Source organism: Gambusia affinis, linkage group LG07 (genome assembly GCF_019740435.1).
Source record: "Gambusia affinis linkage group LG07, SWU_Gaff_1.0, whole genome shotgun sequence".
NCBI classification, from domain to species: domain Eukaryota; kingdom Metazoa; phylum Chordata; class Actinopteri; order Cyprinodontiformes; family Poeciliidae; genus Gambusia; species Gambusia affinis.
This window is the reverse complement of record NC_057874.1, coordinates 12,535,868-12,562,427: the sequence shown is the minus strand read 5'-3', so window position 1 is coordinate 12,562,427 and position 26,560 is coordinate 12,535,868. Positions and strand designations below refer to the sequence as shown.

General features: G+C 38.0%; 2 protein-coding genes across 13 annotated transcripts; both read right to left on the bottom strand.

The window, feature by feature from the left end:
* Window positions 1-272: 272 nt before the first annotated feature.
* On the bottom strand, window positions 273-10,899 carry atf7b (activating transcription factor 7b). 11 transcript variants are annotated; one of them, XR_006371160.1, is made up of 14 exons: window positions 10,751-10,895; window positions 8,850-8,910; window positions 7,187-7,283; window positions 6,945-7,072; window positions 6,706-6,831; window positions 6,457-6,617; window positions 6,266-6,362; window positions 6,065-6,184; window positions 5,014-5,163; window positions 3,213-3,401; window positions 3,008-3,113; window positions 2,414-2,863; window positions 2,236-2,284; window positions 279-2,003 (listed from the first exon to the last, which is right to left on the bottom strand). XR_006371160.1 is itself a non-coding variant. In XM_044122458.1 (13 exons), exons 4-13 carry the CDS (start codon window positions 7,233-7,235, stop codon window positions 2,628-2,630), a joined length of 1,362 nt encoding a protein of 453 aa, XP_043978393.1. In that variant the 5' UTR covers window positions 7,236-7,283; window positions 8,249-8,398; window positions 8,850-8,910; window positions 10,751-10,895; the 3' UTR covers window positions 279-2,627. The 11 variants fall into 11 exon arrangements, 8 of the variants coding, with proteins under 8 accessions (XP_043978388.1, XP_043978393.1, XP_043978392.1 ...); XR_006371158.1 differs by having other exon boundaries at window positions 2,236-2,863; XR_006371159.1 differs by having other exon boundaries at window positions 279-2,284.
* Window positions 10,900-11,228: 329 nt separating this feature from the next.
* Window positions 11,229-24,781, bottom strand: larp4ab (La ribonucleoprotein 4Ab). Of its 2 annotated transcripts, none has more exons than XM_044122440.1 (15): window positions 24,282-24,781; window positions 22,151-22,289; window positions 21,649-21,877; window positions 21,079-21,215; window positions 19,626-19,729; window positions 19,239-19,349; window positions 18,856-18,909; window positions 17,129-17,359; window positions 16,886-16,983; window positions 15,484-15,699; window positions 15,134-15,185; window positions 14,837-14,998; window positions 14,598-14,731; window positions 14,343-14,511; window positions 11,229-14,227 (listed from the first exon to the last, which is right to left on the bottom strand). In XM_044122440.1, exons 1-15 carry the CDS (start codon window positions 24,282-24,284, stop codon window positions 13,862-13,864), a joined length of 2,205 nt encoding a protein of 734 aa, XP_043978375.1. In that variant the 5' UTR covers window positions 24,285-24,781; the 3' UTR covers window positions 11,229-13,861. The 2 variants fall into 2 exon arrangements, with proteins under 2 accessions (XP_043978375.1, XP_043978376.1); XM_044122441.1 differs by having other exon boundaries at window positions 11,229-14,224.
* Between the last annotated feature and the right edge of the window lie 1,779 nt (window positions 24,782-26,560).

Here is a 26,560-nt window from a genome sequence, read left to right as displayed (position 1 = left end):
AGACTTATAATATGCTACAATCTTATTTTTGATGAGCATAAGATGGCTCTTTTGAGTGTATTATAGTGCCGACTCTTCTACTCTGTTCCTAAAGTGGGATCACAAAGATGCATACACCGGCAATAAAGAAATCTAAAATCAAAAGACAGGAAAAATCTTGAATTTTGAATACATCCATAGAGTATTTGACATCTAATTATTTAAAACAATACTAAGAGCTAAGATTCCAGACAGGTAAAAGAACAAAAACAAAAAAGAAATAACAACCCACATTTACCTTTTGTTATACATTAATTTATTTCATCGTTTGTCCAAGACAACTTATTAATTAGCTGAGACTATACACAAGTTATTTCCCATCTTGAGGCCTGAGTATTGAACAAACTTACTCCACACAGATATTTTCAACATGCCCCCTTCCCACCCAATGTAGTAAAACACTAAGAGAAAAATAAAAATCTCTAACCAAAAGGGTGCATACAATCAAATGGAGAACACCTTAACATTCCCACAGAAAACAGGAAGCCTAAAACATGTTATAAAAACAGCAACAAGGGGAAAAAAATAAGATGATAGTTGATAGTCGTGGAAGAAAAATATCATAATATATTAAAAAGCTGCAAAAGAAAATCAAAAGAAGCACCGTGCATGTATAATCAATCTGGTTCACAATGTAATAGCACTAGTTTTATGGTATAAAGCTCCCAATCAGACCATTTGTAACTCTAACATGTACACTGATTAACAGTCCATTCACTCAACAATAATCTTCTTCACATTTCCTTTGGTCACCTCGTAACTGTAGCGTTTGACTGAAATAGAGCAAACCCTGTCAGCAGCTGGACTACACACGTCCGCTCAAAGCAAGAACATTGATATTCAATAGAAAAATATATTGCACTACTCTTTACTCAACTGAAATGTTAAGGTAAAGGGTTTAAAACCTGTTACTTTTGATTATCAATTAAACGTATTTTAATAGCCCAATGTTTTCAGGGGCCAATGAGGGAATCCTAACAGAACCGGGCCAGTTTTCACATTTACAGATCGATGTCACAAAACAGTGAGAGTATAATGGGCTACATACAAATAGTGGTATTCTTCAGCCTTGAGTAATCCATGCAGTCAGTAGGGGTTGATACAATTGACTAATATCATGATATCCATTCTAAATGGGTTACATATTAATAAAACTAAGGGCACACAATCACAGGATTAACTGTGTTCACATCTACGATTTGTTTTGTTGTGAACTCAACCAACTTTCATTGAGTGCATTATTAAAAGAGTTGACTGAAAAAAAGACAAACATTTATAAAAACAAAGAGTTCAAGACAGATGATAAAATAACAAAAGAAGAGAAATTTTTTTTCCAGAATGGATTCACAGCACTCTGGAAAGATTTTACTACAACTGAAAATATGTATTAAACATGTCAACATTTTTACCTGCAAATATATTTTTAAATGGTGTACTGACATAAAACTCCCACCAGATGTTGGTAACAAAGAAATCAACAAAACGCAATCCATGCATTTAGTTATGAAATCAAATGTATTTTGGAAAAATGAACCAACCTGGCCTCTTTGCTTATTATGATCGCAGAACAAGACTCCACTACTGAGGAAGATGCATGCTTAAGCTTCATTTCATTTATACTCTTTTTGGTAGATTTGATTACACTGAGGTGAATCAGCTTTCTTGCCAAACAGGAAACTTGACATAAATGGAAAGAACTGAAGAACTGTGCAATCTTGAAACTGCCACAACCAATGAAAGCCTTTCCACCAAATAGGATATAGTTTACTAAATTTCTATGTTTAGCACGTATTCTTTATGTTTTTCACTTTATTTCCATACAACTTCATTTAAGGAGTTGTTCATGTTGATTTCTCTGTATGTTTGGATTATTTAAGTTAACAACAGAGACTGATGAACATCCGCTTCTTATTAAATGACCACTGGAGATAGGCACCAGCCTCCCAGCAACCCTGCAAGAATAACTGGATAGAAAAAGATGGATGGATATTACCCACATCCGGTGTAATTTAATGTCAATAACTCCATTAGAGATAAATTTATTGAGAAAAACATTGGTATATTCAATAAGCTTCTTCCTAGATGTAACTAAAAACGTTATATGAACAAATGCAGATGTTCAAAACTCTTTTTTACAAATTAAGAAAACAATCATGATATATTACAGTAAAACTGTTAGCATGGAAAGAAACAAACCTCATCACAGCCAGTGTGGGAAGAAGTTGGACTGTTGCTGCTTTCCAAGCTGAAATAAAATAACTAAATGGTTAAAAAGCCATTTCATATTTTTCTTCTGGATCTAAAACCATTTCTGTCATAACTGACCCCGAACCCTGCAGAGTAAGTGTTCGACACGTAATTCATATTTACATACACAGAGTGATGAAGCGTTTCTGAAAAGGGAGCCTGTTGGAGGAGGGCTGGCGGAGGTACCACGCCATGTCTTTGTGTGATTACTGTAGGATGTTGAGGAGGGAAAAAGGGGGAATCTACGGAGTTAGGGCGGATTCCCTCTTCACACCAAGCTTTGCACCGGTGCGGCCTCTGAATGTCACTCGAGTTCATTCTGGCTGCCGTCTGCCTGCACATCATCTCGGGGTTGGCTGCGACTGCGGAGCGATGACGACCCCTCCAGGCTGGCCCGAGCCCATGCCGGCTAACACCGACATGGCCACCGCTTCTGCAGCTCGGACGCTTAGTCCATTTATGGTGGGCCCTGGGCTTGCGGCCACGGCGGCGGGTGACGGCACGTGCTGAATGACCGCCGCCGGGGAACCGATGTGTTCGGTGGGAGCCTCCCTCGAGGCTTCCTCTCCTCCTGCAGCTATAGACAGACAGAGCAACATTCACCCTTAGAGAGGTGAGCGAGTAAAAAATAACACATTAGATGGATGAGATGGTGGATGAGAGCGGACTAAAGAAGTGATAAAACAGGATGACATGTTAGTTAATGATCTAGAATGGTTACCTAAGAAAGCTGCCTTCTTCTGCATGACAGTGACAGGGCAGTCTTTGTGAGCTAGAAGGAGCTGTTTCAGCTGTGCCACCTCATTCCTCAGCAGAGTCACTTCATTCTGATGGCAACACAAAATATTCACCATTCATTCAGTCATCCCCCAGACCAGTCACAAAGCATGTTTAAATGTTTCTCACAGAACCCGCTGATGGCTTACTGTTAGGGAGATGTTCATGTTGGCAAGATCTTCTGCCTTCTTCTCCAAGGAGTTGACCCACAGCTTTCGTTTTTGTCTGCAGCGAGAAGCGGCCGCCCGGTTTCTTTCTAGAAAACGTTGCCTCCTCTCGTCGGGATCCATCTCTGACGCACGCCGCCGCCGTCCCCCTGTTGGCTGAGCAGGGGACACCTGGAGAATGAGGAGGGGGGGTAAAAGTGGGCCACTTGCAGACATATACATGATGACTTGTAAATTACCTCTTCATATGTTACATTGCAAGATGTTTTGTTGGGAGTTTGTGTGCAAGACCGACACATAAGTAGCAAATAATTATGACGCTGAAGGTTTTAAAATATATATATATATTTTTTTTTACAAATGAAAATCTGAAAAGAGTGGTATGTGCAATGTGTGGTTTTAAAAAAATACAGTATAACTACAGCTCTTTTGTTAAGACTTCAAAGGAACCCAATAGGCATCTGAGGGAGAAAGCTGTAAGGATGTTTCTGTTATAAACAAAATGGCTGAAGATCTTCCAGATTCAATCCATCATCTGATAATAATTATGACACAACTATAAACCATATTACAATGAATAAAAACCCCCATAGTGAAACATGGTGGTGGCTCAATAATGCTGTGGGAACAGAAACAGGGAAGCTGGCCAGAGTTGAGGGGAAGATAAATGGAGCCAATTACAGGACAATTTTTAAAGAAAAGTGACTACAGACCGCATAATTACTGCAAACAGAGTTTCAACAAAATGCTTTTGATCGGAACATAATAATGAGTTAGAATGGCCTAGTCAAAGTCTATGACTAAATCTATCTAAGAATTGGTGGACTTAGACAAATGTTCACAGTCATCCAGTTTTTAAAGCTTCATCTCACTGGTTTGTATAGGACATTCACATTTAGCCGTTTTTGAAAATGAAAAAACGGCTAAATGTTGCAACCTTGCAACACTGTCCATGAATGAAAATAATCTAAGCCTCAATAAGAATACAACTGAAGTAATTATTTTCAGTAAATCTAATCCTCTAGATTGGAACATATGGTGATGTTGGTCTACTGACGTCATGATGTCAATGTCTGTCAGAAAACAGTCATAATTGACTGAACAAACAGTTCAAATGAGTTATTCTTTTGATTTTGCCTAATTATATGTGCATTATGCAGTACTATTCGTATGACCTTATATATAATTTACATTTATTCATATTCAAGTATGGGTATAAAGTATATTTTATGTGGATTTGTGCTGTTTCTGTTTGCATGTACTTCACACCAGATGTATTCTAAAGTTGTGACTCAATTCAAAATAGGAGGTAAGGCGAAGACTGTTGAAATTTCTCACTACAGCAGTAACTTTCTAATCCTGTTCCTCAGAGCACAGTGTCCTGGTTGTCTTGGACGCACAATTCAAGATAATAAATCGCAACAATGGCCTGCTGTCATGTCCTCCTAAAGCATTTCAATGACTCACCAATGGAATGTAAGTGTGCTTAAACTTTAGCATCTAAAACATGCAGGCGGGATGCCTCAAAGACACAGGACAGGGAGGCACAGGTTTACAGCATGTCTGGTTCCGAATGAAGGGAAATCACATCAGTGGAGCAAGACATGCATTCAAAATGTGCCTCGGTTAAAGTCTAATGAGGGAACAGAGAAAGTGCTGCAGTCGTCAGAGTTTTTTCTGGCTGTCTGCAATCCATCTCGCTCCTGTCACTGTATGCATTATTATGAATCGACATTTTTAATTCTCTGCTGCATGTTAGTGTGTAATGAGCCAATTACCGTACCTGAGGTTGTGCAGGTGACGGCATATCAGAGTTCTGGTTGGGCTGCTGGCCCTGTTCTTGTCGCTGGGGGATAGCAGGGATGGATCCTGATCCGCCACCTGCTCCATCTTGTGCTGCCGGGCCTTGATGAGACAGAGCTGCCTTCAGCCTCTATAACGACACATGGAGAACAGTGAGAAATTTCTGGTGCCCGTCTCCAGCAGTCATGGGTGAAGGGGTTTGGTGTACACCCTGGACGGGTCACCAGTCCAGGGTCCATATATCGCAATAGAAACACGATCAATATGAACACAATATGGCCAATGGAATATTCCATAATTTCACTGAAGCACAGCATCCTGGGGGATGTAGGCAGAGGAAAAGCTTTAGCCACTCAACATCTCAAAGCTAGCAAAAGTTGCCGGCATCAACTAACTCACTCATTCTTTGTTTACCTAGCAATGAATTGCTGAGTAACTTGTGGTTACCTAGCAACGACCTGCTGAGCAACTTGCGCAGCAGCAGTTTAAGGTTTCACCACCGTGTCTCATAACTGCTTAAATATTAAAACTGGTGAAAACAGGATAAAACAGGAAAGCTCACATCACCAGTTTGTTAGTATTTCAGATATATAAAACAAAAAATAATCAATAATTATTGATATAGACCAATATGAAATCCTTATCATCCATATCATCTAGACCTATTGGAGAATATGAGAAATTTTAACATTACGCAAGTAGATCTCCACAAATTAGAATATCACTGAAAACGTCATTATGATTATGTTTTCCCGTATGAGGATATGTACCTACGTTCAATAGGTTGACATTTCTGTACTAAAATGTTATTTGGAGAACTTATGTCATATCTTAATGCTTTGAAAAGTAAATCAGGGGGTTTTGTTACCTGTATTAATACAATTAACTGGCAAACACTTTGACAGGCAAGCACAAAGGATTTAAATTAAGAGTTTACATTTTTTAAATGAACCACTGAAGTAAAACAAATTTCAATTCTATTCTTATGTATTGGGGTGTATTTAATAACCAAAAAAAGAAAATAATCTTACCATTTTGGTCTCAGAGTGAAGACCGTATCCAGATGGGGAGGAGGAACCGCTGCTGGCTCCCCCTATTGGAGGTCCTGGTATCCCCGGGATGTTAGGCACTGTGTTCACTGTCCTCGCAAGCTTCCAAAGACAACAAAAAAGGTAAATAAAATAACATTCCCATCCATCCTCTCTGTTTAGTTCTTCTTAGAATTTACTCACAGATATAACAGAAGTCATCTGCACAGGACTGGGTAAAAGAGGGACAGTCTGGCCATTAGGGAGGTGCCTCACCAGTGGATATGCACTTGTGGGAGATCTGTTTACGTTTGTGCATTTTATGAGAACTTACTCAAGCTTCAAGATGTTTATTCACAAGGACAATAAATGCAAGGGAACACTATATAATTTACCCAAGCTGTCTGTTGGAGGGTGGAGCCTGGGTGATGACAGACGTTGGAGAAGGCAGAGTTGGGTGTAGTGGGTCACTGGTCAGGTGAAGGGGGAGAGAACCTGGACGAACAATTGTCGGAGTAGGAGCGGAGCTCGCCACAGGCTTAGAGAGAAACTCCTGCTGGAAAAATGATGATGTATTTAATCATGCATTACTGTAATTTTGTATCCAGCACTTAGTGGCAAATGTATTACATGCTTCATCTCACCCTAGAGTCCCTGCTATTCTCAGACATGCTGGACGAGGAATCTGGACTGTCAGGGGGAGAAGAATCGACTTGTAAGGACGACTCGTCCTCATCTTTCACTTCAGAGGGTGTTTGTAAAGGTGCAGCCTAAAAGACCAGAAACGCATGAACTCTATCAGATCATCTGGAATAATGAGAAGGTCAACAGCTAAATTAAGAAGAAACAGATATTACACCTCTGAGTCAAGCTGCTTACTCACAGGGTGCTTTGTTCTATGATCGTCTTCTTGTGTTTTACCAAACTCCTGATCAAAGGAACCGGCCAGCTCATTAAACAAACCGACCTCCTCACAGTTCTTCAGGAAGCGTGTGGGTGTAGGAGTCTGGTCTGGGAAAATCCAAAAAAATAAAAGCCACATTAGGTCTTCAATGGGGAAAGAACCATTACAGATGGCCTCTGTTGAACTTTCTAAAAATAACATACAAAAACAATTGCATCTACCTTGAATAATAACAGAGTCGGTCCTGGCAGGACCAAATTTTAATGTCATTTCATGCTTGTGTTTGTGGACCGAGAGGTGATCTTCATTTGTGAATCTCTGCAACAGACAACAGATTAAACAGGAGAAAAACAGATACTAGGGAGCAAATAAAAGAAATGAATTAAAAAATTTATTAAATCTGCTTATTTATTTATTGATCATTTAAAGATGGATAACAGTAGATGTTGCTGAGAAAAACTATGGTAGCAGTGTGCTTAATTATTGCTCATGATATATAGTAGTTTAATGACAAAATACACTTTATACCTGCAAAGCAGTGAGTTGTTCTGGAGGGATGATCCATTTACAACTTTTTATGGTCCACTGTGACTTTCAATCTTTTAGCATTATTATGGTTTTTAAAATTGAGAAAAGAACCGTCATTAATATCTTTGTATTAACCTTAATTTATAGCAAATGCAAATTTTATATACGGTACACATTTTTTAGTTTATGTAAAAAAGGAGCAATGAGTATAATATTGACAGAGGAATAGTGATTGTATAATAAAAAAAAAAAAAACGCTAACTCAAATTAACAGAAGTTTCCGGTTTATATAAAATAAAACAAATAACAAAGCCTGAGTCGTGAAACTTTTAGACGTGTTCTTAGTCCAACACATCAAATCAAATGGCTGAACTGCCTCCTTAGAATGCAATAAAGTTCTGATAATGATCTAGTTATTTGGCTCATGTTTCAGCAAAGATCCCCAATAAAATAAATCATACCCATAGCATAATGCTGCCCCTTCCACAGTGGGGTCAAGGTGGTATGCAGAGGTACTTTACCTTTCTTACATTTTGCATACAAGAAAACAAATTATTCTAATCTCATCTGAACAGAGGACCTTCTTTCACAAATTTTCCATCTTCCCAAGAGAATGGCACTACTTTGTGACACACTTTAAATGGAACATATTATGGCTATCTTTATACAGTGGCCTTATTTTGCCACTCTTCAAAAAGAAAAGACACATTTGTGATTACACAAGTAACATTTGTCTCTTAGATACATTCTTCCACCTGAGATGTGCATCTCTGCAGCTCCTCCAGAATTACATTAGAGGCCTTCTCTGATGAAAGCTCTCCTTGCCTGGCCGGTCAGTTTAGGCGGATGGCCATGTCAAGTAAACCATAAGCTTGATTTTTTGTTCTGAAAGAAAATTTGATTTGCTAAAAAAGAAAAATGAATTTTATGTCTATTTCAATGCTTTACTTCCACAACAACAACAAACAAATGCTTCAGGGAAGTAGAAACAATGGAGCATGTGTGTGTACGGATGTGCTGATAATTATTTACATGTAAAGTGATAACTAAAAGTCACTCTGAATTTTAGCCCTTTCTATTGAGGCACTGGTCATGGGATATGGAGAAAAATTATGCAACTGTTTAACTTCGTGTGTATGAAATGATTTGTTTACGGTATGAAATATTAGAAGAAAGAGGCTAAATCAAATGAGTGTAGGCGTACAATAGGGCGAATTTACACAGAGCCATTCTAGTCAAAGGCCTATAAATCTTTGCTCATGTAATGGAAGAAACTCAAGTTATTTCTGCAGCTAAAAGTTAGAATGCAAGGAATTGATGTGTTTTTAAGAGGATGGTGAGTTGGAGAAGTTTTACCTGCCCACATCCAGGGGCTGTGCAGACAAAGGGTCGATCATCCCCCATCTCAAACAACGTTCTGCAAGGGACAGCAAGAAACAACAACATATGGCTTTTTAGGACCACTCAGAGTAAACCATTACCCGAAGCCCTTTTCTTTTCATCTATGCAACTCTTGCGTATAGTCCAACAAGGTGAAAGTGTCTCCAGACAGACAGCACTGATAAGGTGACACAAATAACACCTCATGTTTCTTCACTGTGGCACTTGCTAGTGGGTGGGGTATACTGGGCAGTAAGTGAATATATTGTCTTCAAACTGATTGTGTTAGAAGCAGAAACAATTGTCAAGCAAAAGGATTTGAGAAGGTTTGAAAAGGGCCAAATTGTGATGACTTGTCAGTGTTAGAGAATCTCCAGAACTGCAGATCTGGTGATCGTTGATGAAGCCAGGGAGTGAACTTGAGCTTGTTGAGTGGTCTAATCCACCAAAGGAGCTATTGTAGCTTAACTGGTAGGAAAAGGTGTCTAATATGCAGCAAATCCGAGATTAATGCAAATACAGTAGATTTGAATAGTTGCAGAGTGGTCAGAGTGCACATGGTGACCCCTGAGTAGAACTAACAATGGTGTAACGAGCATCTAAACCAGACTTTGAAGCAATGGAAGAGGGAGGTTTCAGTTGGGGTCATGTGCATCACTTACGCAGGTAACACATGGGTAAGCACTACAAAGCAATAGAAACTTTAAATATTCTGGACCACCATCCATGTGGATGTTACTTTAATACATACAACCTACCGGGGTATTGCTGAAGACCATATTCATACTGTCATTGAAAGTAACACTATGATGGCTGTTTCTTTTCAGCAGAATAATTCACCCTGTCACAAAGCACAAGACGGTTCTGGGGTGGTTTGAGGTGTAGTCTAGGCCTCCAATTCCCCAGATTTTAATCCAATTGACCATCTCTGGACGTTCTAGTCTGATCCACTGTGACTATGCAGCAAAGACTCTAGAGCCAAATATTCCTAGAACACATTCAGCGGTCTAGTGGAGTCCAATGCTTTGAAGGGTCAAGGCTGTTTGCACTGTAATAATGTTATACCTGATTAATATGTGATTTAATGTGATTCACTCTGCTGTTAGTAGTAAATTTGAACTGTGCTGCTGCTGTCTAGATCAATAGGTCAAATATGGTTAACGTAAGGAAATGAACCTTGCACCTGTTGAGAAGGAAAACCTATGATATCACTGGAAATCCCCTGAGCTCACCTGTGACTGAAACCGCTTGAACTGGTCACCTTAACAACTGGTTAAAAAGGAGGGACACACAGGCCGAGCACTATCGGCCTATCTAAAGGGTTTTGCTCTGGACTCTGGAGGATGATCTGGGACAAAACGTTCAACGATGAGGCAGCACAACAAATGCAAGCTACCACGCAACCCTTTCTGTATTGCCATCGAACCGGTCAGCACCGATTTTACTGTATTTCTTCGGGTTTCGGACAGTAGACAGATTGAGCTATACAGGGCATAATCTTTGCTTGCTTTGACTTTCTCAGAGATGTTCCGCAATGTATCCTGTCCTCACCCCATTTATCACTTTTATTCAAACTAAACGCGTATATGTAAATTAGCGTCATGCAACTAGAAATAATTCAAGCCATATACTTGTAAAAACATACACATTTTCACACTCACACATAAGCTAGCAGTGTTCAAGCTAACTGCTAGGCGAAGCTCCATTAGCTCACTTGAAGAATTTACACTACACGTTAGCAAGCTAATGCTAACGATAACTGTGGTTATAAACTCTCCTGTCTGAGTAAGAATACAAAATGCTTCACAAACACCAACAGTGAACTCCGCTTAATGCGAGATGTAATGTTATATGATGTGAAATCCGTCCAAACTCACCGGACGTTTAAAGTGCCTCTTCACTCCCCCTCCCTGCTCCGGACAGCGCTGCTGCTGCCTGTCCGTTGTTGACACTCTGACACTTGCATTAGCCAAATCTCGCGACAGCTCAAACTCGATGTTACGTAACAGGGTTGCTCGGTCGGAAACGTGGAATTTCTATGCATACATCTAAAACACTGTGTTTTTAAAATCTTCAGACTTTGCAGTTTTGTAAATCATTATTGAATGAACCGCTTATGAATGTTGTGTCAATGTTGAGCACCAACAAATTCGAAATATCTATGGTGAAGACAAACGTGACTTCAGTGGTTACATAATCTTTTAAAGTTATTTCCGGGAGTTTATTGGACTGATTATGGTTTGTTCCTCGAGATTTGTAAAAAAACAAAAAAAAAACAAAAAACAAAACAACCGAAGACTTCCAACATTTTAATATAACCCTACTCAATATACAAACACACTCAGGAAGAAATCATAAAATCTTACTGAAAGTATTTTATTTGTACACAATATTTAATTGATAAACCAGTGTACAACTAATAAACGAATCCCCAGTTTTTTTAAAGGTAAGATTACTTTAATGTTGAAGTACAATTAACAAGGTGACAGAATTGACATAACGGACAAGTTTAATTTTTGAGTTTGATCAACTGACCTGAATATGTCTCCAATGAAGAAAGATGAGCTGAAATGACAAGTGCCCCTGATAAACACATTATGTCATATTATTTGAGAATGAACCAGGAAATCTTGCTATACGTGGTGTGTTTAGGATTGTTTCTGCTGAAACAGAACTAGCAAAGGCACAAGGTTTGGATAAACATGCTTTCACAAATCCACAAACTAAAACTGTAATTTGTATCATCTTGACCCTCTTTTCCTCCCTTTAAACAATTAGATCAAAACAAAAAAGCATAAAAATAGCTTTCAACCTTCCAGCCCACATCTTTTTAAGCTTTACAAAACTGTTTGGAGGGTGGGATACATTTCATTGACCACCTCCACAGGTATGTTCAGTGTTGAGTCAACTCATTTACTGTAATTACTGGACACAATTAAAATATTAAATCAAGCCCAAAAAAAAAAATGCTTAGACATAACAGATTCAACAGCAATGACAACCCTGAACACAAATCCCTACTATATCATAAAAGACTAGACAACAGGTAGGGTGCCACAAAAAGAAAAAAACAAAACAAAAAAACCCCCCACAAACCAGTAGTTACAGACCCCATGGCATTCACAGCCTTTTCATCTCATCATACAAAAGCAAACTATTACCATCAACAGTTCAAAGACACCAAATGGTTAAAAAAAAGAAAACGCTAGTTTAAAAGTTAAGTAGAAGAGGAACAAAAAAAAAAAAAAGTTGAAAAACCTACTTATCCTTAAGGTCCCTTTGATAAACAAAAAAGTGCAAAAACAGAACACTTATGAACCCTTGATTTTATATATACAAAAGCTGTTCTAAAAACATGTATTTACCAAACTATAATTTTTTTTTTACTGTTACTATGTATGCATGTATGTGACAATCCAAGGTAAAACTCAACCCAAAGTTAGAGAATTTGATGCAATACACAAGTTTTTCCTCTATAATATAAGTACTGAGTAATCATCCATATCACAGCTTTTGTTTTGGCAAACAACTCATGGTCATCCCCCAAGTACAAAATCAACTTCTAGACATTGTATAGCTCTTTGTTTTCAGTAAAAGAAACATTCACGAACTAAGGAAATATAGCAAAACGGTTACCCGATAAACATTTTTCTTAAATAAGATTGAAATCAGAACCTGAAGAATACATTTGGGGGGGAAAAAATATTGTAAAATTTATAGAAGATCAAATAGGGAGAGAAAATAGTAAAGGTTTTACAAAATTTAGTTTTTTTTGCTACATTTTTGGCCAGGTTTGCCTACCACCGACCACTTAAATTCAAAAATGAAATGTCAAAAGAGTAAAGTATTGTCAAAGAATATAAATAATAAAAACAAAAGTACATTCAACATTATTACCTAGTCCGAAATGAAAGTGGATAATATGTCTCTACTAACAAGTGGTAAAGCTTCATATTTTTCTTTATCTTCTGACACTTTGTCTGGCTTTTACACAAAATGGAAGTGAAAAATAGATGCTTCATAATTATTCAAGCACTTAATCAGCTCTAGCAGAGGCCCTTTTCCAAATGTTAGCAACACTGAACTAATATTTACAGCACAAAAGAAAAAAAAAATGTCAAAAATCCCCCAAAACTTAAATGAAGTAATTTTCCATATTAAACACCAGCACAACTTAAAATGGTAACAACTTCACTATGCATTTGCTCAGGACTCGGCAAGTACCATAACATGATCAGACATTCTACGTTTACAAAACACTTAAAAGATCAACAGAAAAATAAGATGGGCCTTCGTCTCAAATATTTACCAACTATAATATTGTATTAAAATACAACTTAAAAAGCAAAAATACTAAACTAAAAGACCACCCAACACATTTCCTCATATACACTCCATGTATGGAGGGTTCCATAACCTTTGGTTATTATGTCAAAAAGTTGTAATCCATGATACTCAGGGTCACTGATGATGAAATGAAACCAAAGTCAAACTTTAAAGTTTTCTGATATTAAGGTTTTTCAAAATCAGTGCTCCGTTTAATTTCATCCATCTATTTAATGCCTTTTATAGTCCTTAAGACAATTTCTTCATCAGAAGAAAATCTGAACTGTTGTCTCAAAATGTATGTGCCAGGCTGCAAAAGACGTTTCCTGCAATAAGACACACAACTTGCCAGATCAGATGACAAACACAGTAAAATATGACAAAGGATTTCTGCTGACAATACATTGCTCATCTGTATATAAGTACTGCTGTATTAAATATCAAAGTTAAAAATAATTCTACAATTAACCTTTAAAGGGGTTTAATACAGCACTTAGCCTTGAATTCTGTTGAAATACACATCTTCCTTTAAGGAATATCGACTTAAAAGTCTCTGAATAATTTTAGACATCATGATTCTTTGACAAAATCTGTCAAAAGAAATATATTCATCTGTATTTACATATTTACACATTTTAAATAAGGTCCGTAAAGTTCCAGGTTCAGTTATTCTGCTGAAGCGGGGGTATGTTCTGTTCTTTGCCGCTGCGTTTGGGACCTCGCTGAGGGGGAAACTGCTTTCCAGCATTCAGGCCTCTCTGATGTTCCCGAATCTTCATCCCTGAACCTTTCGCTCTGGAGTGACCACCTGCACCTCTGAATGTACGTGAAGGCTGCCGAGGAGGTTTATCTCCAATTCTCTCTGGACTCTTTTTAGAGTTCAGCTGAGGGTCCTTGACGGTGTTGACCTTGAGCTCCTTCAGAGGGTGGTCGGGTGAAGTGGCAGGAGGGGAGGGCGTCTCTGCTAACGGTGGGTCTCTGGCTGGCCTCTGGCACACCTCTGCATAGCTCAGCTTTCTTGGCTCCTGCTTAGGACATTTAGAAACTTAGTAAAAAAAAACAAACTCAAATAAAGCAAAAAATAAAAATCAACTGAAACAGGCGTGAGAGAATATGACTGGCACATTTGGAGATCAGGCCTACCAGGTCTTGCTCTGATGTTAAAGACGACGGTTGTTCAGCAGAACTTTTGCTGCTCGTGCTGGGATCGTGTTCTGGAGCGGTTTTAGAATCAGGTTCAGTAGATGGAGGCAGGTTTCTCTGTACAGCAGCTGGTTCAGTTTTATCTCCTTTTGTTACTGTTGGACAAGCACTAATAATGCAATAAAAAAGGACATAAACTGTTATTTTAAATAGGCTATAAAAATGCAAATTATTATTCTTAAACCGCATAATTACCGTGGTGCTGGAGGAGTTGCTATTTGTGCCTCAACAACAGCAGGTTTAGCAGGCAGGGAGATAGATTCCTGTTTGCTTGCAGGACTTTCAGAGTCTTTTGAGTTTTGGGTCAAGCTGTTCTCCTGGTTTCCTGCCTGAAATACATTTTAATAAATAGATTAATAAAACAAAGTACAGTAATGCAATAAAATCCAGCTATCCTTCTTCAACATGTAAATGTTATGAAGAGGAATAGTCACCTTGCTTGTTAGCCTCAGGCCACGAACAACATCGGAGAGGCGCACCTCTGTCACGGTTTCCCCCTGAAGAGGAACCACAGATCCTGGCAAAGGAGGAAAACTTGAAGCTGCCAGATCAAAGTTGGGAGGGGCTGCCTTGACCTCCATCAAAGGGACAGGTTTCTGTTGTATTTATGGGAAAGTGGAGGAAAAAAAACAAAAAAAAAAAACATTCATGAACAAAGATTTCAGTAAGTTCAATGTATTGAGATAACATTCAACATAAATACTTTGGAGTAAAATAGAAGAAATGCTCACCATAGACTGTTCATCTTCTCTTTTCCTCCTCATGCCTCTGTGGCCGTTCCTCCTATTTTAAAATTTAGATTAGAAGTGAAAAAAACAGCAAAAAACCCCAAAAAACAAAAAAAAAAAAAAACAATACATCAATATAATATGCAATAACTTGTTTTTTTAAGTACAACTAATAATGAAAGTCACTCCTGTATGCCTTTTTTTTCCTTTTTAAAGTTAAAAGGTAAAAAAAAAATAAAAAATTACAGTCATGGACAAAATATCAAAAAACAACTGCACTGCACAATGTTAAATTTTGGTTTAACATTGCTGACATCTATACAGTTGTTCGAATATTAAAGAGTTCAGCTGACCTGTCTCGCCCAGAGCGGCTCTGATCTCCACTGGATATGGAGGACAGTGAAGAAGAGTCTTTAAAGTGGAAGGAAGAGGCTGGCTGTGATTTAATACTGGACAGAGTCCTTAGTGCCTGGATGTCCTGTGGACTCACGATACCATCCACCATGGTTCCTGGAGCCAAGTTAGAAGAAACGGCATCGCCTGGTCGAAGATGACCTTTTATGTGGTTCCTAGGGTACAGAAAACAATGTTTTGTTTGTAAAAGGAAAAAGAAAATGCTACAAATGCATTGATGTGATTCAAAAAGTACAAGGAAAGATATTAAGCGAATGTATATTAAAGTATACAGGTATGTTTCGAAGCACTTGTGAGCAAAATAATAAAGGGATATAATTTTAAAGGAATCTACACACATTACTGCCTTCTTAGATAATAATCACATTCAACACAGCCATAATAACTGAATTGTTTGAAGATGAGCTCTAAATACCAGTGGAAAAGGAACAAATGTTCTAACTTTTTTTTTTTTTTTAACAAAATTAACTTTAAAGCCTACCGTAATTTCCGGACTATAAGCCGCGACTTTTGTCTCACGCTTTCGACCCTGCAGCTTATACAACGATGCGGCTTATTTATGAATTTTTTCTAACGGCCAGTAGGGGCGCTGGAGCAGAAAAGGTAAGCGTGACACAGCTGGAATATATCTGTAGAGGAAGACTAATGTAACATTGTGCATGGATAAAATTAGCTTGAACAGACCCTCATCATGGAGAATGCAAGAAGAAATGCATATGATGCAGCTTTCAAGTTAAAAGCAATCGAGCTGGCCGATAAAGAAGGAAACAGACACTGAGGAAGAAGACTTCCATGGTTTCAGTGCACAGGAGGAAGAGGATGACGGCTCTCCGTGACTTTTAACCGTATGTTATTTAAACCAGCCCTGTTAGTGTTGTTTTGCTATATTGCTGCTGTTCAGAAAGAAAAGCTACGGCATATTATTAAAACTTTAAAAACACTTTCTGTGTACCGTCTTTCTTTGTAAATATCTCATGTTTCAATGTAGGCACATGCGGCTTATGTATGTACAAAATGTGTTTCCTTTAAAAATGTAGGGGGTGCGGCTTATAACCAGGTGCGCTCTATAGTCCGGAAATTACGGTACTTTTTTCTAATACGATGTTTGTTAAATTACCCTCCAAGGCTTCATTTTTTGCTCTAGGCATTAAGAAGATTGCACACAGCTATTTAAAGATTGATATTTGTTGCTTAAACCTGCCATTATTCAGGTCAAACTTAAAGTGATGAAGCTTGAAGCTTAAAGAGCAAACAAGCCGTCAAAATAATTAATGTCTCTATTTGGTAACAGAAGTTATTCAAGACCAAAAATGAGCGATCTCTATCATAATTTGCAGGTACCTGTTTCTGCCAGCAGGACGATGGGAGCTGCTGGAGTTTGGTTTGTAGTTCCCTGGATTGCTGTATCCATTCATGAATCCTGCACTGGGGAAGGGAGCCTGCAACAATGACAAAAAATAAAATAAAAACACATCTACATAAACCACATAAAAGGAAAAATCCAAATTCTAATGAAGAAGGATATCACATTAACTGGTTCAGAGATTGTTTGACTTTAAATAAGAATTAGATAATAGTTCTCACCAGTGGCGTTTCAAAGTGCGGCACGATGGAAGGGTTCCAGGTGGGAGACACCACAGGATAAATGGGGAACTCCTGCTGAGGGCTGTACTCCTGCTGAGGGCTGTACACCTGCTGCATGTACACCGGAGACACATACTGGGCCTGAGGCTGGGCATGCTGCTGATACACTCCTGAGTCCATGCTGTGGAAGCCATTTTTTCCAAAGAATGTATTTATGGCTTTAATGCGAGCCTACAGAGAAGACAACTAGTTAGGCTTTCCAAAACACAAGAACAACACTTGATAATTATTTATGACAATTAGTGCTGTTGCTTTATTGTTGTTATTCCCCTCAGATCTCATAATCTCACGGTCATGAGGCCATAAAACACTGCACTAACAAGGGGGAGAGAAGGAGGAGGAGGGTAAGGGGACAAAGAAAAGAGGATGAGGGAGGATGGGAGAAAAGCAAAGATTAAGATTTATGTAGAGAAAATGAAAGGTCCTCCTGGATAGACAGTGAATATGGGTCCTTCCAAGCGCGATACTGATCATCACAGGGGCAAACAGAAGCCTTGGAGGATTCATATACCTTGGACTTTTCCACATTATAACCAAAAATTATATGTATTGGAAAGTGACAGATCAACACAATTCTTTTTTTCCTCCAAAAAACAAAATTCTGAAAATTGTGGCATCTATTTTTTTATTCAGCTCCATCAATTCAACGCTTTATAGATCCACCTTTGGCTGCTGTTACTGTAGGTCCCTCTTTGTATGCAGGACAAAAATCTATTTTGGTCTAATCTCCCTCATGTTTGCCTCGTCTCCACATGACTCGTGGAAAGCTGCATCCAGGAACTCTTCTGGCTTTCTTATTGTTACCCTTCTATAAAAAGGTCAACATTTTGGAAAGCACAGGTAATAATAATCCTGTTAACAGCTACTATAAGATGAGCTGTGGACCTCAGCAGCTTCAGAGTTACCACTGACCTGTTGGCTGCTTCTCCCATTAATGCTCTCCTTACCCAACTTGTCACCTAATTGTGCGATACTTTTTCTATTTTTAGATTTAACAGCATTTTGTCAGATGTTCTCAGTTTGGAATATTGTTTTAAAATTTAACCCTGCATAAATCTTCATAATCATATTCCAGACTTTTTTGCTGTGTTCCTTGGTTCTCATGATGATCCAAGGCCCTTTCAGAACAGCTGGATTTACGCCCACATTTAAATAGACACAGATGAACTCCATTTATGAAATAGGTTACTTATTTTGTTGGCATATCTTGCTTAATTCCAATAAAATATATTGAAGATTGCTGTTGTATTGTGACAACTATGAAACGGTTTAAAACAAGCAGCTTTCCAAGGCATTGTAGAGTATACACACCTCATGTACTTTAGATTTCATTTGATTTATTTTGGATGGGGGGAGTAAGCAAGAGAGGAAAAAAAAAAAATCTACAAAATGCACAAAACACATTATGATGTTAAAACTACAAATTTCGCTCTTGACAAATACTGGTGAAAATGCAGCTCACTTTATCTGGTTTCTATCCAAATACATCCCAAGGTAAACCTGAGACTAAATCACACAAGCCTTGCCCTGAGGACATTCATGTGTCAGCCCATCCTATGCTGAACAGGATTAACCATCCAGAGCTACATATACTGTTTTTTTTATGACATCTAAGAAAGCAAGTTGGGTTTTAAACTTAGCAATGTAAATTATTTTATGTCATTTACCATAATGGGTTTCCCCTGGAACATTTTCACTTCCTCTCGTAGGTATCTGTATGCCTGATCAAGAAAAAAAAGAGGAAAAAAAGAGGGAACATATTTTTACTAACAGCAAATTCAGTTTTTCTTTCTTTTTGGTTCAGTGACTTCTGTCTCCTAAACCAATCTTGTAATCTTGCAAGATATTCATAATTGATTTTAACCAAGTCAATGAGCTTTGTATTTACAAGCTTTCTAATATTTTTGTACAAGTTCCTAGTGTTTTTAATAGTAATCGGTTAGAATTACATCTGAACACAGATGAACCATTTATTCCAGAAGAAAAACATAAATAGTGCAAATATCAAACCTAAGAAATTAGGTAAATGATGATTAATGAGAACACATACCTGCAGGGCATCCATGTCTGACTGAAATGTTATATACCAGTTGCTATTGTGAGCAAACTCAACACCCAACACCGTTGGACAGTTTTCACTCTTGAATAGATCCTCTACTTCCTAAGAAAAGAAAACAAAAAAATATTAATTCATTTTCTGTCCCAAACAAAGAATACTACTTACCCCACATTATATATATGGTATATAATGAGGTAACTTTAAGACACAACAAAGACTAAACAAGCCCAGATTTGCCATTTTCCATATATATACCTTGAAAGTTCTTTTTAAACAAGTTGTAAGCAAGTAAGATCTTATGGCAACATTTCATAGGTTTAACAGTTTATTTGCACAATCCAGAAAACTGCTTAGTATGCAGTATTAGGTAATCTTTACCTCAACTGGTGTAGTCTCTGGCACTTCTCTTAAAATAATGATGCAGCGGCTGTGGTTAGGTCGAACTTTCTCACCAGCTTCATCCACTTGCACTAAAGGAGACGCTGTAAAGAAAAATACATTCTAACATAAGCTTTACATTAATAAGACCATGCTAGGTTTAAAAACATCTACATAAAGTTTCCTATTAGTGAAACTATGTAAACTGATCTGTTGCCAACACAGATTTTCTTTACCTTTTTTTGATGCTTTTTTTGAAACAAAGTCCCTTACTTTCTGGGACTTTCCACATAAGTGGAAATAATAAAATACGTTTATTGTTAAAAAAACAAACAAAACAAAAAAAACAACAACATTTGATATTTGACATATCAAATGTCTTAGGAATAAATATACTAAAGTTTGTTCAGTTACAAAAAATTTACACATTTTCTACTAATTTTTAAAATAATTTATAGACAACACTGCTGCAGTGGAGAGTTGGGTAACCCAACAACGGATCCTGCTGTCCGTTAACAGACTTTGCCAAACTGAAACCACAGTAATTATGCCATGTATTGTGACATAGCCAATTTTGTGTAATTTAAGTCAAGATTCGCAGCTTCTTTATAGGATGCACAACTTCCTTTTCTCAGTTTAAAGGTTTGATCCTGAGTAAACTGATATTAAAGGCACTAGCTAAACTCCACACCCCCGGTTCCTTTTATCTGGTTACAAAACCAGCAATGTTTCTTGCCAAACTACAGTCACATGAGTCCACAGCACTTTCATTCAATGACACATGACCAGAGAAGTACTGATAATGAAAGCCAAAGGAAAACTTTTTTCTCTTTAAGTGGAGAGAAAATGCTTGTTGACTAAAGGTTAGCATAAAATACTGGCCATCTCTGAGAGCGATCAAAGTTTACTCATTAATAGCCGATGTCATCAATATGCAGGACAAGAAAAAAAAAAGAAGAGATAAAGCAACAGCCTGGAAATCACATCAAGCTAAACGTAATGTTTTCTGTAACTTAATTCTACATCTTTGCTAAAACTGCAAACTATGTCAAATTACAGTTGACAACATTGCAATATCCAGTTTTGGGTAGGTTGGTATATTCCAGAGGTCAATTATGCAATCTCAAACTTCCAAACAACCCATCTTGTTTTATGAATATATACAAAATATGCCTATACTGTATGTTCCTGTGCCATGCACTGGCTCATATGCCATTTAAATACTGCACAGAGTACAGATACTTAATGAAGTAATAAAAGCAAAGGTTTGTTGACATCATTTTACTTCCTTCCTCAATTTCTGTATGAATTTGTCCATTAGATGGTTGAAGATTTTCAGCTTAGTGAGTTTTTCCACTTAGTTAACGCCAATAAACCTTTACATGTTTAAATGAACAATATCTTAACTAGCAAGAGTTTATATTTATGACAAGGAGAAGAGTAGAACTGGTACCTCTCAATACTTCCAGGATTAGATCCATATCAGTGGTGAGCGCTTTGATGTCCTCCATGCAGGCAACAGTCCAGATAGGAATAAACTGATCACTGTCCATCTGGGATATCAGGTACAGATCCTTAGAGAGATTCTCCCTGGAAGAATAGAACATTTACATTGTGCTTGTATCATACATACTAATGTTTCTATTAGAGGGGGATGATAACAGTTTTTTGAAAAAATAAATGTATATACATACATACTCTTAAGAATAGTTTTATTTGACCTTACTGAATATGTAAGCAATATCATAAAGTATTACTACTCTTGAGTACAATTCTTGGGTACTCTACTCTATTATTAACAACAAAACAATGTTGACTCAATGTAAAAATGGTAAATGTTTCACCAAGGAATGGTTGAATTGAACAATAGTAAGACGTACAACAATGACTTCTTTTATGACTAAATCCTTTGAGGAATATACACAGTTCCCTACAAGTCAGTAATTATGGTTAGTTTCCTTGTCGTTGAAACCATCTACACATGCATGCAGAAGCCTATTCTGATGAAAGAAGCAGGATTTACCTTGAAAAGCAGAACTCCAGTCTTTTCTTTAATGACTCTCGTAAGCTCTCTTCAGTCACTACTTCTTCCTTAGACAGTTCAGTGTCTATGGCAGAGTCGCCCTGTGCATCAAAGACCAAATATCCCAGGTCTGTATGCTCCACATCCTCGGATGTGGAGTACTCATCGGGGCTACTCAGGAAGTCAATAGAGTATCCTTTACTCTCCAAAGAAAGAACGTCTGAGAAACCTGTGGCAGGAAGGAAAACAGCAGAAATATTGGGAAATGACTGCTATGTTTGCAGACCAAAATGATCCACCAAAGGAGTCACAACTTGAATTCACCGCAGACACCTTAGGCCAAGAGTCAACATTTCTTCATAAGCTGTGTTTACTCTTAATTATCAGCAAATATTGTGTCTTAACCTGATAAAGCCACTTCTCAGTCTCATACTCACTAAAGAGACAGATAAGTGGCGCACGCTGCCTTATCAACAAAAATTTTGCCAAACAAGACCCATACCATCAGTCATCTCAGGGGGGGAAGAGTTGGTGTGGAGCCAAGAAGAATCTTCGGATACTTCTGGGATGTCATTTTGTTGGGCTGGGATCTCTTGCCACACTTTGGCATTGGGGTTAAGACTTGTTCCCTTGGTGGTAACCTGCAAAATAGATATCAAAGTAGCATGGAAAAAAAATTATTTAGTAGGAATTGTCAAATGTTTATTTGTGCAGATTATACATTTCTGCCATTCTACTCTTCATTGGCCAATACTAGTAAAATAAACTGATACTAGCTGCATAATTAGATACATTATTTGCTCCAACAGAGTTTATAGTTGGCTGGTAAACTGCCAGTTTTTCCACAACTGGACACACAACAGCTGAAAAAGTTTTTACTTAAAGTAAGGGAGGATATAGTAACTTCATTCAGACAGTGTGGCAGTTGGCAGTGTGCAGCAACAGATGGGGGAAGGGCACAACTGAACTACTATACGAGCCGAGAAAAATTACTCCACCTTCTTTGGCACCTCAATAAAAAACTTTAAACCATAGAAACAGCTTGACAGAAAAACATGTATTATTTATTAGTTTTTTAAAAGGTTTGTGGGACTGGTGGTCTGAACTCAGTACCTAGACAAGAAGATGGGCAGAAAAACAAGGACACATGCAGTAAATAGCCCAGGGTCAGATGCTTTGCCACATAAACATGGCATGTGTTGCTTTCGCTGTATGCAGTCACAAATGTATTTCCCCCAAAATTGTATGAAGCTTTCAACTTTTTCCCCACCATTAAAACAATATCACAAAATACTCTAATCCATTTAACTCGATATTTGCATATCACTCCAATGATCTCAGTTTTGCACAAATTATTAGGAAGAAAGATTTTTCAACTTGCTTAAAATTAAAGCAAAATCAAAGAAGTCAAACTTTGGATGGATAATGGCACTCTGCTTAAATATAAAAGTTAAGGTCAAATGATTAGATTACGAATGCATTTTGTTTGTAAAGTAAACTGCCTTGAACTTGTCATTTAAAATAAGCTTTAGGGAGTTGAGCAACCATGTATTATAAAAATTCTGCTGTTTCATCACACATTCGCTAAATATACCACATCCAATCCAGTGAATGAAGTAACTGGACTCGCAAATCCAGCTTTACGCTCAGACACGCAACCCTGAGCTTTCATTGGTCAGCTACACTCTTCCCCGCCCCTCTATGGTCACATGGATCAATACTCCGAGTTGATCCGCCTCTGAATTTCAAGCTTGCCTTTCACAACGCTGTGCAACCTGTCATCTAATCCCCCCAAAAGCCAAACACAAACATGAAGATGGTTTGGTCATGAAGATATTTCGAAATCTTACATGTGAAACCATTTGTATGCTAGCCCGGGTTTCAAATCTGAAGGTTTACTTATTGTATTTTTAACATAAGAGGACAAACAGTCTTTGAGTTTCGGGAGGAGCACGTGGCGCCGACGTGCTCCTGTTACTTTTAAAACATAACTATACCCTGAACGCCTATTTCTCTGCTCATTCTAGATACACATGTTGTTGCCAATCGATAACTAACGTGTACAACCACAAGTAACCCTTTTCAGATAACGTCCCCGTCGACCTTCGGCATACACGCAGCTACAACTGGGTGCAGCGGCTAACGTTTAACCCAAAATCACGTGCAGAAGTTATTACACGTGCAAAGCGAGAAATTGCTCAATAAAACTTTTTCACACTAAAATATGGCAACTAATTGGGTAAATACTAGAACGTATTTTTAAAACCACTGCATTTGGCTTGTAGTAGTTTCTTGGTGTTACCATATGTTAACTTTGTGACATCAGCGTCACCGGCGTTAAGCTAACTAGCTTATGTTTACTACTAGCAGACCAGCTGGAACCGGCCTGACTTTACTTTGCTATTCTAAGCTAATTTGTTTGACAGGTTGAAATAAACGTCGTCGAAAGGTAAATTTCGTTTCATTGATTCGGACTCCCGTCTTCTAAGAACGTTAATTATAAAAACAGTACAGCTGCTGCAGAGTGTAGACGACCTTCAGATAGCTCGAACTATGTAGACCCGAGAACAGGAAAAACTGAAACAGGTTGGCAATCATTAGCCGAGGTGAAAGCCTCCAGGCCGCGTACTTACCATGTTAACGTAATCTTCGTCTTCTACCCTGGTCAGCGCCGGTAGACTTCACTTATCTGACCCCGTTCCTATCCTGTAAACGATTTAAATTGCGAAATATCTGCTGCTTTTAAGTAGTAGAGTCCGCCTCTTTGTCGGTTGTAACTGCAGTCTCCAGCACACTCCTCGGTCGCGTGCTCCTGTTTCAACAGTTTGCCTCGCGCACCGTAACTTGAACCAGTGACTATCTCTACAGCGCTCTTTCGATAAATTTGCGATAAAATACCCACTTGTACCACTAGATAAAGTAATTCTGGCTCAATTCCTCATCTCTGACTGTCAACGACGCCGCGGTAACTGCAGCATGTGACAGCTGCTTCTTCAGACTGCCTGTCTGCCTCGGTTCGACTCAACAACAGGCTGCACCCCGCCCGCTCCGACCTCCAGTACAACGACGCAACTGCTGTGACCTCCCCGGCGAGGCCGCTGCAGATGAGAGTTGATGTAACCATGAGAAACACGTAACAACTGACTTCATCTTGTGAAAGTATGCATTTTTAGCCGGAAATAAGGCAGCTGGTACATTTAAAAGTCGACCCCCTGTTTCTATTTAGTAAACTTAATGAGACGACAAAAATCAAAGCATCACATTATGATAGATCAAACAAATCTGCAAGGCTTCTGACCACTGTATCTATTTAATGTACAATATTTACATTGAATCCTTGGTGAGTCCTCTTCAGCTCACCTGCATTGTTTCCTCTTGTTTCTCACATTCTTCTTAGGAACACTATATAAAGTCTCTTGTTTTAAATTCCTCTCAAAGCCGTGTTAACATTTGTGCACCTATGTGAAACATATTTTTCCTTCCACCAAACCTTTTTTAAGTGACCTTTTTTGACCAAATCTTATCAATGACTGCAACAAGTACCATTTCCATGTATGGTCATGTTTACACATTTCAAATTTAAAAAATAAACTAAGCTTATATAAAGTTTGAACATTCTGGGCAACATCAAAACTAAAAATCTAATATGGCTGCCATATGTTTAAAACATATGGCAAAATTCCAACTCATCAGTTTAGGAACTGATGAGTTGGAATTTTTGGTAGTATGTATATTCAAAATCATGTACAACTTGTGTTACTGGAGCAGTTTTTGAAAAGATTATATGCAAAGAAATATGTTATTGCATTGTATTAGTTAATGAGCAAAGAACTCATCTCCAGAGTCCTGTTTTTACTTTACAGGTAAATGGAAAACAAAACAAATACCGGTAGTCAACATTTTTCTATCCAGTCATCCAACATATAAAGTCATAAAGAAGTGAATGAGGGTATAAACTTATTGGAATGCAGTAAAGCTGTTTTACTGCAAGTATTATACTATTATATCATAATACCATCATTAAGCCTCCAAATTGCTTTTGGAGGCTTAATGATGGTATTTTGCTGAATAAAACTGTTTTCTAGACCAAACAGGATGGCTAATATTTGATGTAACATTGTGCACAGAAACCAAATGCATTTAACTGAGTGCTGCATGCCTTGTACATTACGTACAATTTAGCTTTCCAGTTAAAAATCAGACTTTCTAAAGTTAGTTTGTTTCATTTTTTGCTTTTGCCAAGGTGCATGTTTGTTCTTAATGATTTATGGTGACCCAAAGTAAAATTGAAGAACTACAACGTCCTGTACCTGCACATAAGCAGAAGACAAAGAAAGAACATTGTTGTAAAGCCGTGAGACCTGGGATGAAGAACTTAATTTATTGCCTCCCAGGAAAAGGTCACTCTGCACTGAAGACTCATCAACCTTACAATTCTCATGGAAATTCAGCAGGTCCTTGGGAGACCCTAGTGTGTGATGTCATCATCAAAAAAACATCATCACTCAAAGGAGGTAATGCCCCACACACTGTGTACTTAGAGAATGCAACAAAGAAGCAACAGCTTGCATGTACTCCTGTTTCCTGTGTAACTGAAAAAACCCCACCAAAAGTAATGTACATGAGATTCTGTGTGCGATGTCTGTGTTAGAGAGAAAAAAAAACATTTAGTCAGGAATTGCTAACTTTGCTTATTTTTCTCTGTCCCTGTCCATCACAAAAGTAAGTTTCGGTTTTCTTTTGAGTACCGAGGCTGTCTGGATATTTACCGGACTGTCATGTTTTTTGTGAAAGTCCTACAAACTAAAAAGCTGCACTGAAAAACAGCTTTTTGTCTGATGTCACTGCACTGTTGCAGTATGTTGATGACATCCTCATCTGTAGCAAATTCCCTGCTCAGTGCATAAAAGAC

What these genes read in the sequence shown, in the direction of transcription:
- atf7b (XM_044122453.1), bottom strand. Translation starts at nt 8,897, where the DNA reads ATGGGGGATGATCGACCCTTTGTCTGCACAGCCCCTGGATGTGGGCAG. An exon ending in AGAATAGCAGGGACTCTAGG is followed by an intron (nt 6,618 to 6,705) that starts GTGAGATGAAGC and finishes TCATTTTTCCAG; the next exon opens with CAGGAGTTTCTCTCTAAGCC. An exon ending in CCCTCCAACAGACAGCTTGG is followed by an intron (nt 6,363 to 6,456) that starts GTAAATTATATA and finishes AAACGTAAACAG; the next exon opens with ATCTCCCACAAGTGCATATC.
- larp4ab (XM_044122440.1), bottom strand. An exon ending in CAGACATGGATGCCCTGCAG is followed by an intron (nt 18,910 to 19,238) that starts GTATGTGTTCTC and finishes TTTCTTGATCAG; the next exon opens with GCATACAGATACCTACGAGA. An exon ending in CGTCCTGCTGGCAGAAACAG is followed by an intron (nt 15,700 to 16,885) that starts GTACCTGCAAAT and finishes TCTGTACCCTAG; the next exon opens with GAACCACATAAAAGGTCATC.